We start from the raw sequence: 13,371 nt of genomic DNA, 5'->3' as shown, positions 1-13,371 counted from the left end.
CAACTTAAGTGTGCACCCATCAACAAATGAATGGACAAAGATGATGTGTTGTATATATACAATGGAATATTATTCTCATGCATGAGAAAGATGGAAATCCTGCCATGTGAGATAACATGGATGGACTTTGAGGGCATTATGCTAAGTGAAATAAGCCAGACAGAGAGAAAGACAAATACTGTATGATCTCACCTATATGTGGAATCTAAAAAAACAACCAAATTCATTTAAAAAGAGATCAGATTTACCGTTGCCAGAAGCAGATGGTAGATAGCCTGGAGGCATGGGGAGATATTGGTTAAGGACTACAAACTTCCAGTTTAAGTTCTGGGACTCTAACGTAAAGCATGGTGATTATAGTTAATGATATTGTAATATATACTTCAAAGTTACTAAGAGAGAACATCTTAAATGTTCTCACCACAAAAGAGAAATGGTAGTTATGTGACATGATGGAAATGTTAGCTAACAGTATGGTAGTAATGATTTTGCAATATACAAGTGTATCAAATCAACACATTGTACACCTTAAACTTACAGAATGTTATATGTCAATTATATCTCAATAAAGCTAGAAAAAATAATAATAATCATTGACTCTACTTCAAACATATATCAGGGATTTGTATTCATTTACAGATAGCCATATCAGAATGAAGTTCCATGGTATAATTAAACTCTAATTTGGACACCTTTCAAGTAACATTTCAGTCTCTCTTCTTTCTTCCAAGGGAGTTATAGATGCATAAATTAGACATAATGGTTTAAAACTATGAAAGTAGGGTACTTCAAGTCTAAAGTCCAAATTGTGTAAGTTTCAGTAAAAATAGGAATATGGAAAATGAAGTCACTAAAAACAAACCTGGTTCTGGAACTAAGTTTCAAAAATTCATTTGTAATGAATCTAAGAAAATTGCTGTTTATGAAATCAAAACAGAATTGTTTCATTATTTTTTAACCCAAGGATTAAAAAATAGAACATTTTATAGGTCCAGCCCAGAAGGTCTATTGGTTACGGTTCGGCATGCTCCACCTCAGCAGGGCAGGCTCGGTTCCTGGGCCTGGAACCATACTGCTCGTCTGTCAGTGGCCATGCTGTGGTGGCAGCTCACATTAAAAAAAGAGGAAGATTGGCAACAGATTTAGCTCAGGGTGAATCTTCCTCAGAAAAAAAGAACATTTAAAGTAAAGTCCCTATAGGTCAAGCTACAACCTGCATTTTTCAAGCAAATTAAGGGTTTTCCCAATGTAACTTCAACACAAGTGAACAGTCTCATCAGAAAAACTGACTATCAATGTAAAATACCAAGCCAATCACAATACGGACATTTCTTGATAAAATTTGTCCACACTAATTCTAAATTTATTCAAAGCAATATGAGGGCAACTGGTATGTCTCATCTTCAGAATGCTCTCAAAAACCTAACAGACATTCCACTCTGAAAACCTCATGCAGAAAAGCACCTTTACCTGGTCACTTCTGGGTATCAAACAAGGTTGAGAGATTTGTGGAGGCTTAACAACACTTAGTGCCTGTAATTTCTGAATCAAAAAAATCAGATCTCAAGTGTGCTCTTCCATGATTTGGTTTTGAAATAGTTACTTACTAAAATAGATTTTGAGACTACATTTAAAACTGGAAAGAATAGTTCCAGTTCAAAATTCACCTCAAAATTTGGTTCAAAAGGAACATTGTGGGAGTGTTTCTCTACTTGCTAGACTGGTGCTGCCTGATTCATGAATCATTTAAGAAAGCCAATTAGATCTTCAAATTAAAAAGAACATTGTCTTACCTCCAGAATTTCTCACACTCTATTTAATAAAGGCAATTTGTAAGAAATAGACTAATTCACATGTGAAGCCTGCCTATCTGTAAGAAACACAAACAGAATCACCAAGAAACAAGAAGTTTAGGAAGGTAACATCAGCATCATGGTGCAGTGAAGTTGCCCAGGACTCTCTCTCCTCCAACAAACAACAAAAAGTGACATCCACACTCCAGCAAAAGACATCCTAAGAACACAAAAACCTCGGAGAGACACACAGCCACACAATGGAGGGAGCAGAGGGTGGAGGCCCCTCCAGAGCAGCTGGATTGGGCTAAGAGAGAACTTCACTCCCTCCACTAAAGACTGTGATCGCTGCCACGGAAGGATCCATGAGAGAAGGAGTGGGAGAGGGATTGCTCATTCTCAGGATCACCCAGGACTCCCTAGAACCCTTGTATCCTCAAGAGAAGCCCTCTAACAGGGCAAAAGCTTTCACATGAATAGATAGAAGGGCTGACTGAGAAATCCCAGAGTGCACACAGGTGAAAGCACCACTACCCCGACTGGCCCCACACCATCTCATCTGGAGGCAGAAGTGGATCAAAATATGCAGCTCTCGACCCCCACCCAGTGGCAATAGGCTGTAACTGCCACTGAATAATATCAGAATGAGAAAGAGCCAACCTTCCAACATCAGACACTACATCAAATCACCAGACCAGAAAGAAAGAGACAAGCACCCAGAACTCAGTCCTGAGGACACAGAACTATGTAAAATAAACGACAATGAATTCAAAATAGCTATCATCGAAAAACTCAACCAGGTAAAAGAGAATGTAGAGAAACAATTCAACGAGTTCAGGAGCTACTTCACAAAAGAGATTGAAACTGTAAAGAAGAATCAATCAGAAATATTAGAGATGAAACACACAATGGAAGAGATAAAACAAACCACAGATTCCCTGAATGCTCGAGTGGACATCATAGAGGAGTGTATCAGCATAATCGAAGACATGTTGAAATGCTCCAGATAGAGAAGGAGACAGAACTAAGACTAAAAAGAAGTGAAGAAAGTCTCCAAGAAATATCCAACTCAATGAGGAAATGCGATGTAAGAGTTATAGGTATACAAGAAGGTAAAGAGAAGGAGAATGGAGCAGAAAGTGTGTTCAAAGAAATAATAGGAGAGAATTTCCCAAATCTAGAGAATGAGAGGGAAATATGTGTGGAAGAAGCTTCCAAATCTCCTCGTAAAAAGACCTACTGCAAGGCATATAGTAGTAAAATTGGCGAAAATGAATGACAAAAAAAGAATACTCATGGCAGCAAGGCAAAAGAAAACAACCTACAACAGAATCCCTAACAGGCTTTCAGTGGATTTCTCTAAGACACAAGCTAGAAGAGAATGGAACGACATAGTCATAACTTGAAAAGGCAAAAATCTTCAGCCAAGAATACTCTATCCAGCAAAAATGCCCTTCACATATGAGGGAGAAATTAAATCTTTCCCAGAAAAACAAAAGCTAAGGGACTTCATAGCCACAAGACCTCCCCAAGAAGGCCTTCATACCTGAAAAAAGAACAAAAGGGAGAAAGGGGTCAAAAAACACAGAGTAAGGAGATAAATAGGTAGACAGTATCAGAACAGGATAACAAATATTCAACTATAGCCTTAGGCTAAAGGGAAGGAAAACACCAAAAACAAAGACAATCTTGTCACTTTAACCACAAACTGACAACACAAGTTGGAATAAGATATGAGAAAAACAACTTAGGAGAGGAGGAAGAGGAAAGGGACTGAATCAGTTTAGACTAAGGAAATAAGAGGGATCAGAAAATGGATTATCTTATACACAAGATTCTGAATACAAACCTCAGGGTATCCACTCAACAAAAAAGCAGAACAGAGACACAAAAAATAAATAAGGAAAAAATAAAGGAATACATCATAACAAACGACATAATTCAACGGGTAGACCAAAACACACAGGACGAGAAAACAGAAAATGCAGGAGAACCTGAAAACCAGTGATATAATGACAGCATAGAGCCCTCATACATCAATACTCACCCTAAACGTAAATGGATTGAATTTTCCAATAAAAAGACATAAAGTGGCGAGATGGATTAAAAACCAAGACCCAACACCTTGCTGCCTCCAGGAAACACATCCCAGCTCCAATGACAAACACAGGCTCAGAGTGAAGGGGTGGAAGACAATACTCCAAGCAATGGCAAACAAGAGAAAGCAGGTGTCACAATACTTATATCAGACAAAGTAGACTTCAAGATAAGACAGGTAAAGAGAGGCAGTATATAATGATCAAAGAGACCTTCCATCAAGGGGAAATAACACTTATAAATATCATCAAAGTTCATAAAGCAACTATTAAACCCAAAAGAAGATATTAAAAATAACACAATAATAGTAGGGGACCTCAACACCTCACTCACATCAATGGATACATCATCTCGACAGAAAATCAGCAAGGAGACAGTGGAATTAAATGAAAAGCTAAAACAGTAGGACTTAATAGACATATATCGAAGACTCCATGCAAAAACAGCAGAATACACATTCTTCTCAAGTGCAGACAGAATACTCTCAAGGATAGACCATATGTTGGGAAACAAGGCAAGCCTCTATAAATTTTAAAAAACTGAAATAACAACAAGCATCTTCTCCAATCATAATGCTATAAAGCTAGAAATTAATTACAAGAAAAAAGCTGACAAAGGGACAAAGATGTGGAGACTAAACAATATGCTATTGAACAAGCAATGGATCATTGAAGAAATTAAAGAAGAAATCAAAAAATATCTGGAGACAAATGAAAAAGATAACATGCCATACCAACTCATTTGGGATACACCAAAAGCTGTATTAAGAGGGAAATTCGTCACAATACAGGCACACCTTAACAAACAAGAAAAATCCCAAATAAACAATCTCAAATTACACCTAACTGAATTAGAGAAAGCCCAAAGTCAGCAAAAGGAGAGGAATAATAAAAATCAGAGCAGAAATAAATGCTATTGAAACAAAAAAGGCAGAAGAAAGGATCAATGAAACAAAGAGCTGGTTCTTCGAGAAGTTAAATAAAATTCACAAACCCCTGGCCAGACTTAAAAGAAAAAAAGAGGAAATTCAAATAAACAAAATCAGAAAAGCAAGAGGAGAAATAACAACAGACCCCACAGAAATACAATGGATTATAAGAGAATATTACGAAAAACTATACGCCAACAAAATGGATAACCTAGAGGAAATGAATAAATTCTTAGACTCTTACAATCTCCCAAAGCTAAGTCAAGAAGAAACAGACAATCTGAACAGACCGATCACAACGAGATTGAAACAGCAATCAAAAGCATCCCAAAGAATAAAATCCCAGGACCAGATGGCTTTCCTGGGGAATTCTACCAAACTTTCAGAGAGGATTTAATACCTATACTTTTCAAGCTATTCAAAATAATTAGGGAGGATGGAACACTTCCTAATACATTCTACAAGGCCAACATCACTCTGATACCTAAGCCTGACAAGGACAGCACAAAAAAGAAGAACTACAGGTCAATATCTCTGACGAACATAGATGCAAAAATTCCCAAGATGGGGCCAGCCCCATGGCCGACTGGTTAAGTTCACACGCTCCACTTCGGGGGCCCAGGGTTCAGATCCTGGGCGCAGACATGGCACTGCTCATTAGGCCATGTGGAGGCAGCATCCCACATATCACAACTAGAGGGACCCACAGCTAAAATATACAACTATGTACTGGGGGGATTTGGAGAGAAAAAAAGCAGGGGAAAAAAAAGAAGATTGGCAACAGTTGTCAGCTCACGTGCCAATCTTTAAAAAAAAACAAAAAAAATTTAACAACAACAAAAGAAATTCTCAACAAAATTTTGACCACCTGAATTCAGCAATGCATCAAAAGGATCACACATCATGATCAAGTGGGATTCATACCAGGGACACAGGGATGGTTCAACACCCGCAAATCAAACAACATGATACATCACATCAACAAATTGAGGAATAAAAACCACATGATCATCTCAACAGATGCAGAGACAGCATTTGACAAGATACAACAGCCATTTATAATAAAAACTCTGAACAAAATGGGGATAGAAGGAAATTACCTCAACATAATAAAGGCCATATATGACAAACCCACAGCCAACATCATACTCAATGGGCAAAAACTGAGCGCTATCCCCCTGAAAACAGGAACGAGACAAGGATGCCCTCTAGCACCACTCTTATTCAACATAGTACTGGAGGTTTTGGCCAGAGCAATTAGGCAAGAAAAAGGAATAAAAGGAATCCAAATAGGGAGGGGAGAAGTGAAACTCTCGCTGTTTGTAGACAACATGATCTTATATATAGAAGACCCCAAAGAATCCATCGGAAAACTTTTAGAAATAATCAACAACTACAGCAAACCTGCAGGGAATAAAATCTACTTACATAAATCAGTAGCATTTCTATACTCTAATAATGAAGTAACAGAAAAAGAAATCAAGAACACAATACCATTGACAGTCACAACAAACAGAATAAGACACCTTGGGGTGAATTTAACTTAGGAAGTGAAAGACCTATACAACGAAAACTACAAGATTTTCCTGAAAGAAATGGATAACGACCTAAAGAGATGGAAAGATTCCATGCACACGGATTGGAAGAATAAACATAGTTAAAATGTCCATTCTACCTAAAGCAATCTACAGATTCAACACTATCCCAATCAGAATCCCAATGACATTCTTTACAGAAATAGAACAAAGAATCCTAAAATTCATATGGGGCAACAAAAGACCCCGAATCGCTAAAGCAATCCTGAGAAAAAAGAACAAAGCTGGAGGCATCACAATCCCTGACTTCAAAACATACTACAAACCTACAGTAATCAAAACAGCACAGTACTGGTACAAAAACAGGTGCACAGATCAATGAAACAGAAATAAAACCACACATCTATGCACAGCTAATCTTCAACAAAGAAGCTGAGGGCATACAATGGAAAAAAGAAATGGTGCTTCAACAAACGGTGCTGGGAAAACTGGATAGCCACATGTAAAAGAATGAAAATTGACAGTTCTTTTTCACCATTCACAAAAATAAACTCAAAATGGATCAAAGACCTAAAGGTAAGATCTGAAACCATAAGGCTTCTAGAAGAAAATATAGGCAGTACACTCTTTGACATCAGTATTAAAAGGATCTTTTTGGACACCATGTCTTCTCAGACAAGGGAAACAATAGAAACAATAAACAAATGGGACTTCATTAGACTAAAAAGCTTCTTCAAGGCAAGGGAAAACAGGATTGAAACAAAAAAAACAACGCATCAATTGGGAAAAAATATTTGCAAGTTATATATCTGATAAAGGATTAATCTCCATGCTATATAAAGAACTCACACAACTCAACAACAAAAAATCAAACAACCCAATCAAAAAATGGGCAGGGGACATGAACAGACATTTCTCAAAAGAGGGTTTTTCGTGATTTTGAGATCATGTGGTTCCTGAAGCAGATAGATGTGTGTGATGGATGCTATATAACCTTTGCTTAATGATATTCAGTGAGGAGGACTGTTAGCCCTTGATTTTCAAAATTACATAGGTAAATATTAGAATTGAAAAATATCCAAAAATATCCACAGGATTTAGCAACATGAAGGTCATTAGACATCTTAGCAAGACCAGCTTCAGTGGCATTTTAAGAACAGATACCAGATTGGGTTGAAGAGGGAACAGGCCAGAAAGGAGTGACAGTTTGTGGCAATAACTCTGCAAAGAAGTAATGCTGTGAAGGGGGATATGCATTTTCTTTGGGAGGTACGGGGGAAAGTCATTTACTGAGGATGCAAGAGGAAAATGTGGGACTGGAGGTTTAAGGAAAGAGGACAAGTTATGAAACTGCCACAGTGAGAAGTGCAAGAATGAGCAGGTGAGAGAAATACAGTGAGGCTACCATATAAGGCTGAGAGTATGATGAGGTTGGTGATCAAAAAGAGTATTTAAATAAATCATAGGAAAAGGGGTTGTATTTGTTCAACAGACTATTAAATTGATACAATCATGTTAATACATCTTCACACATAATTATCCTTTACACCAAGTCATTATAACCATGTGAGCAAAGTAGCAGACAATCGATTAAAATAGAAAACCTGCAAAACCACAGATGCCTAAACATTAAAATGAATTCATTAGAACCACATGATAAACTCATTTAACACAAAATCTGAAAGAGGGAACTAACAGGAAAAGTCAGGGAATGCTAAAAATAAACCAACCCAAATTCTGCACCCTATTCACTGCCAGTTTTCCACTATACCTCCAAATAGTTTTTGAAACCATAATGTCACGGTCCCACAAGGTTCTATTGGAATTTTCTGACAGTCCCAAGGTTTCCCAGCCCCAGTTTTGAAAATTCTGCTTTAGGAGAAAATCAAGTTATTGTTCTCACCAACCATTACTCTGAGATTTGTTTCCTACCTATCCAATTAAATCGACTATTTCTGGCACAGTTCTTCAAACTTGGTGTTTAAATATACCCAGATATATGCCCAAAAGATGCTCCATCTTACCGATATTGCTGTTATCCTAAGAGAATCCACAGTGGAATGTCTGAATAGGTACCACAAAACAGGTCCAATTTCTCCTGTAATAAAGCCCTGGGCCTGAGCAGAAAAGGTAGTGCAGACATTTTCAATAATCTTTGCTGCCATGTGATTCACAACACGTTCTTCCTAGAGGATGAGAGAGCGCAAAGAACAAGAAGATTAAAAGGGTGTTATTTAGTATGAGAGATATATACACGTAATTTCTTCATAACAATTGCAAATAAAGGTCTGATACCAATAGTGTATCATCTGCCCATGGATGTGCTAGGTATTTAAGGAAGTGTGATCATTCTTTGAGGCTACTATGAAACTATTACAAATAATCATTTAATCACTAAACCTAGTACAACAATTTTAATGGTTTAATAAAAATTAAAAGGCTGAAATAATCTGGAAAATACACAATATAAGCATAACATAAAAATTGGAAGATAATTTTAAAATCATAAGGAGCAGGCAGAACAATCCACAGAAATCACTCATGGATAGGAATAATCACTGCAAGAATCAGCCAAAGACCACCTAAATACATCAAGGGCATCCAGGAAAGTCCTAAGAAAGGTATTGCCTCAGTGGTGTGATCAAATTAACCCTAAAGGCTATTCTGGGTCATCCCAACAATGCTTAAAAGCTAACCTCAAAAAGGATCAAACTATTTCCAGGTAACTTAAATGAGTCCAAGAAAAAGCATCAAAGTTCTTAAAAGAAAACAAAAAACTCCAGCACTCAACAATATAAAACCACAATGTCTGACATCCAATTAAATATTACCACACATGCAAAGAAGCAGGAAAATACGACTCATAAGAAGAAAATTCAATCAATAGAAATGACACAGATGACAGAAGTAGAAGAAAAATATGTTAAAATGGCTATTATAAATATAGTGCATATATTCAAGGAAGAGGAAAGCATAAGAATGATAAGGAGAGAAACAGAAGATATAAAATTGACCCAAACCAAAATGCCAGAGATTATGTCTTATATGAAAAATACATTAAATTGGATTAATAGATTAGACTGTAGATTAAATGATGAGTGAACCTGCAGACATGGCAATTAGCAACAAACAGTATCCAAAATAAAAACAAAAGGAAATAAAGTTGAAAAAAAAATGGAACAGAGCATCAGTGAACTACAGGACAACTTCAAATGACCAAAATGTATGTGTAGTGAGAATCCCAAAAGGGTGTATGTGGGGGAGGAGGGCAGAAAAAATACTTGTTCAAAGAAATACTGGCTGAAAAATTTTCAAATTCATGAAAATTAATAACTCTAGATCTAAGAAATTCAATGAATACAAGCAGAAGAAACAAAGAAAAATCACACCGACGCACATCATAATCAAACTGCTAAAAACCAGTAATAAAGCGAAACTTTTAAAAGCAGCTAGAGTAAAAAGACATTTTTTTTTTAAGATTGGCACCTGAGCTAACATCTGTTGCCAACCTTCTCTTTTTTTTTTCCTTCTTCTTCTCCCCAAAGCCCCCCAGTACCTAGTCATATGTTTTAGTTGTAGGTCCTTCTGTTTGTGCTATGTGGGATGCTGCCTCAGCATGGCCTGATGAGCGGTGCCATGTCCACGCCCAGGATCCAAACCTGCAAAACCTTGGGCCACCAAAGTAGAGTATGCTAACTTAACCATTTGGCCACAGGGCCAGCCCCAAAAAGACACATTATGAAAGAGAAACAAAGATAAGTAAGACAGGAGACTTATCATCAGAAACAATGCAAACCAGAAGACAGCAGAGTGGAATCTTTAAAGTATCAAAAGAAAAAGAAAAAAGATAACTGACAATCTACACATCTATACCCAACAACATCTTTCAAAAACAAAGGTAAAGGTGAAGGAAATAGAGTACGAATTTTCAACTATAAGGCAAATAAGGTCTGAGGATCTAATGTAAAACACTGTGACAATAGTTGATAACACTGTATTGTATTGTAAACTTGAAATTTGCTAAAATAATAGAATTTAAGTGTTGTCACTCAAACAGGGCAGGGGGAGTTATACATTAAGTGACTGATGTATTAATTAACTCAATGGGGGAATCCTTTCAAAATGTATACATATATCAAATCATCAGTTTATACACTTTAAATATCTTACAATTTTATTTGTCAATGATACCTCAATGCTGAAAAACAAAGCAAAAAAAATATGCAGAAGTAAAATGTACAACAATAATAGAAAAGCTAGAAGAGGAGTATAAGATGCATTCTGGTGAAAGGTTCTTATATAGGGTTCTTATATATTATATATGTCTATATATAATTACTTGAATGTCAATTGTGATAAATTGGAGGTATATACAGTCATCCCTCAGTATCCACAGGGGATTGGTTCCAAGGCTCCTCACAGATACCAAAATCTATGGATGCTGAAGTCTCTTACATGAAACGGTATAGTATTTGCATATAACCTACACACATCCACCAGTATACTTTAAATCATCTCTAGACTACTTACAGTACCTAATACAATGTAAATAATTATTACACTGTATTGTTTAGAGAATAATGACAAGGAAAAAAGTCTGTACATGTTCAGTACAGATGCAACCATTATAGGCCTTTCGACAGTAGTTGACTGAATCCGCAGATGTGGAACCCATGGATATGAAAGACCAATTGTACTATAAAGAAAAAAAGTACAATAAGCCAATAAAAGAGGGGAAATGCAATCATTAAAAAGTCAATTAATCCAAAAGAAGGTAGGAAAAGAGAAAAGGAAACGAAAAAAAAGACAGACAAATAGAACAAAAATTGCAAGGTGGTAGATTTAAACCCAACTATTTCAAGAGTCACACTAAACACAAGGTCTAAACACATTAATTAAAAGGCAGAGATTCTCAAATTAGATTTTTTTAATAAGCAAGACACTACAGGCTGTCTCCTAGAAACCCTCATAAATTCACAGATAGGTTAAAAGTAAAAGAAAGAACAAAGATATACCATGCTAACATAAATCAAAAGAAAGCCAGAGTGGCTATGCTACTTCAGAAAAGTAGATTTCAGAGCAAAGAATATGTCCAGGGATAATGGTCATTTCATAATGATAAAAGAGTCATTCAACAAGAGGATATAACAATCGTAAATAGTTATGCGCCTAATAACAAAACTTCAAAATACCTAAAGCAAAAATCGATAAAATTGAGAGAATAAATAGACAAATCCACAATTTTAGTTGGGGAATTCAATATCCTTTCTCAATAACTGACAGAACAAGTGGCCAGAAAGTCAGTCAGGATAACACCATCAACCAACTTGACATCCATAGAACACCCCACTCAACAAAAGTAGAATACACATTCTTTCAAGATCACATGAAACATCACCATGTTAGACTATATTCTGGACCATAAAACACATCTCAGAAAACTTTATACTCACAAATTAATTTGAGATGAATCACAAACCTAAATGCAAAAGTTAGAACCCAAAACCTTCTAGAAGAGATTATAAGAATATCTTGGCTATTTTGAGGTATGCAAAGTTTCCTTAGGGAAAAAAAGCACTAAGCATAAAATTTAAAAATTGTTAAAATTAAACTTCATCAAAATTGTAAATTTCTGCTCCTAATGACACCATTAAGCCTTACAGTGTCTTAAACTGGAAGAAAATATTTGTAATATATATACACTAACTATCACAGCATTTATATAAGTTATATGTCAATTAAAGATATTGAATTATACATTAAAGAATTCTATGTATAATATAATCCTGTATTTGTTTAAAAATAAAATATACATATGTAAATATATAAAGACAGGACATAAAAAGTTATACAACATTCTGTAAACGGTGATTACAATAGATGTAGGTTGTGGGGAAGGGGTCCACTAATTCTACTTTAGACATTTTTACATTGTTTAGATTATTATCGCATGAATGTATTGCTTTTTTAATCCAAATTCACATATTTTTCTTACATAAACGTATCTATGTATATATGTATGTATGTATGAAAAAATACTTTAAAACAATGAGAAGACGTTGAGCAAGATCTAGGTTCACTCCACTAGCTATACGTCCTTGAGCATTTCATTTCTGTGCCCTTAGTTCCACCATCTATAAAATGGAGACAACAAAACACAAGGCATTTGGGAAATTAAATGAGATAACATAAAGTAAAACTTAATCCAGGTCATAAAAAGTAGTAATTCTCAACATGTTAGCTTTTCTTCCTATTATTATTATCATGTAGTATGAATTGTAAGTTGCTAGAAAAGAAATTTTAAAGATACTTGAACTTCTTCAGGCTTCAACACATTTCCTTTCTCAGAATGAGTACTGGAGAGAATGCTTCTTCCTCCCCATTCCTGATGTTTCCTTCCACGTAGCTAGAATAAATTAATGTAAAACTTTTAGCCTCTCACTGTTCCTCTATTCACTCTGCCCAAAGGGAAATACAATGCTTCACCTAGCTGGCAAATTTGAAAAGAATAAACTGGGCATGCCTAAGTGCTCACCTCAACTCCTCCCCCTCTTCCTTGAGCCCAGGCCCAGTCACACAAGAGCTGTCTTCTCACATCCCCCCAACATAAGTCTTACCTGGATAGAGACTTCACTTGGAGAGTGCTGCTATATCTGGGGGATGCTAAGATTCCCTAAGGTGGACGCCCAGTATAAGGAAGTCTATTTGTTCACAGATATAAGCTATGTCCTTCCACCCTAGTTCTCATTACAGACACATATGTACTTACTCTTTGTCTTATTTCTCATTAGGCTCTGAAACCTTTCCCCTGACTGTAGAGGGGGAAAGGTACTATTTATGGGGGCCCTCTCAAATACCTTAACATGTGCTTCACATCACAATTGTCAGCCAATTTCTAGAGGACTCACTCCTAGTACTAGAAAAACCACAAGTATTTTAGCACCTAGCCTGGAAAGGGGCCATGTGTCATGCCAGTGTTCTACAAACTGAGTGAGGCTGTAAGGCCATTTCAACTTGC

At 36.3% G+C, this 13,371-nt stretch overlaps 1 protein-coding gene across 6 annotated transcripts in view; it reads right to left on the bottom strand.

The window, feature by feature from the left end:
* ULK4 (unc-51 like kinase 4) overlaps window positions 1-13,371 on the bottom strand; it is a 507,669-nt gene that overhangs the window by 399,853 nt on the left and 94,445 nt on the right. For all 6 annotated transcript variants that reach the window (XR_011527046.1, XR_011527047.1, XM_070575799.1 and 3 more), the window contains exon 20: window positions 8,378-8,539. Coding sequence is in view for 4 of the 6 variants with exons in the window: in XM_070575799.1 (XP_070431900.1) it covers window positions 8,378-8,539 (162 nt within the window). In the remaining 2 variants the exon portion in view is untranslated. The remainder of the gene's footprint in view (window positions 1-8,377; window positions 8,540-13,371) is intronic.

Source organism: Equus przewalskii, chromosome 15 (genome assembly GCF_037783145.1).
Source record: "Equus przewalskii isolate Varuska chromosome 15, EquPr2, whole genome shotgun sequence".
NCBI lineage: Eukaryota > Metazoa > Chordata > Mammalia > Perissodactyla > Equidae > Equus > Equus przewalskii.
The sequence above is the reverse complement of the archived record's forward strand: the minus strand, read 5'-3'. Positions and strand labels throughout refer to the sequence as shown.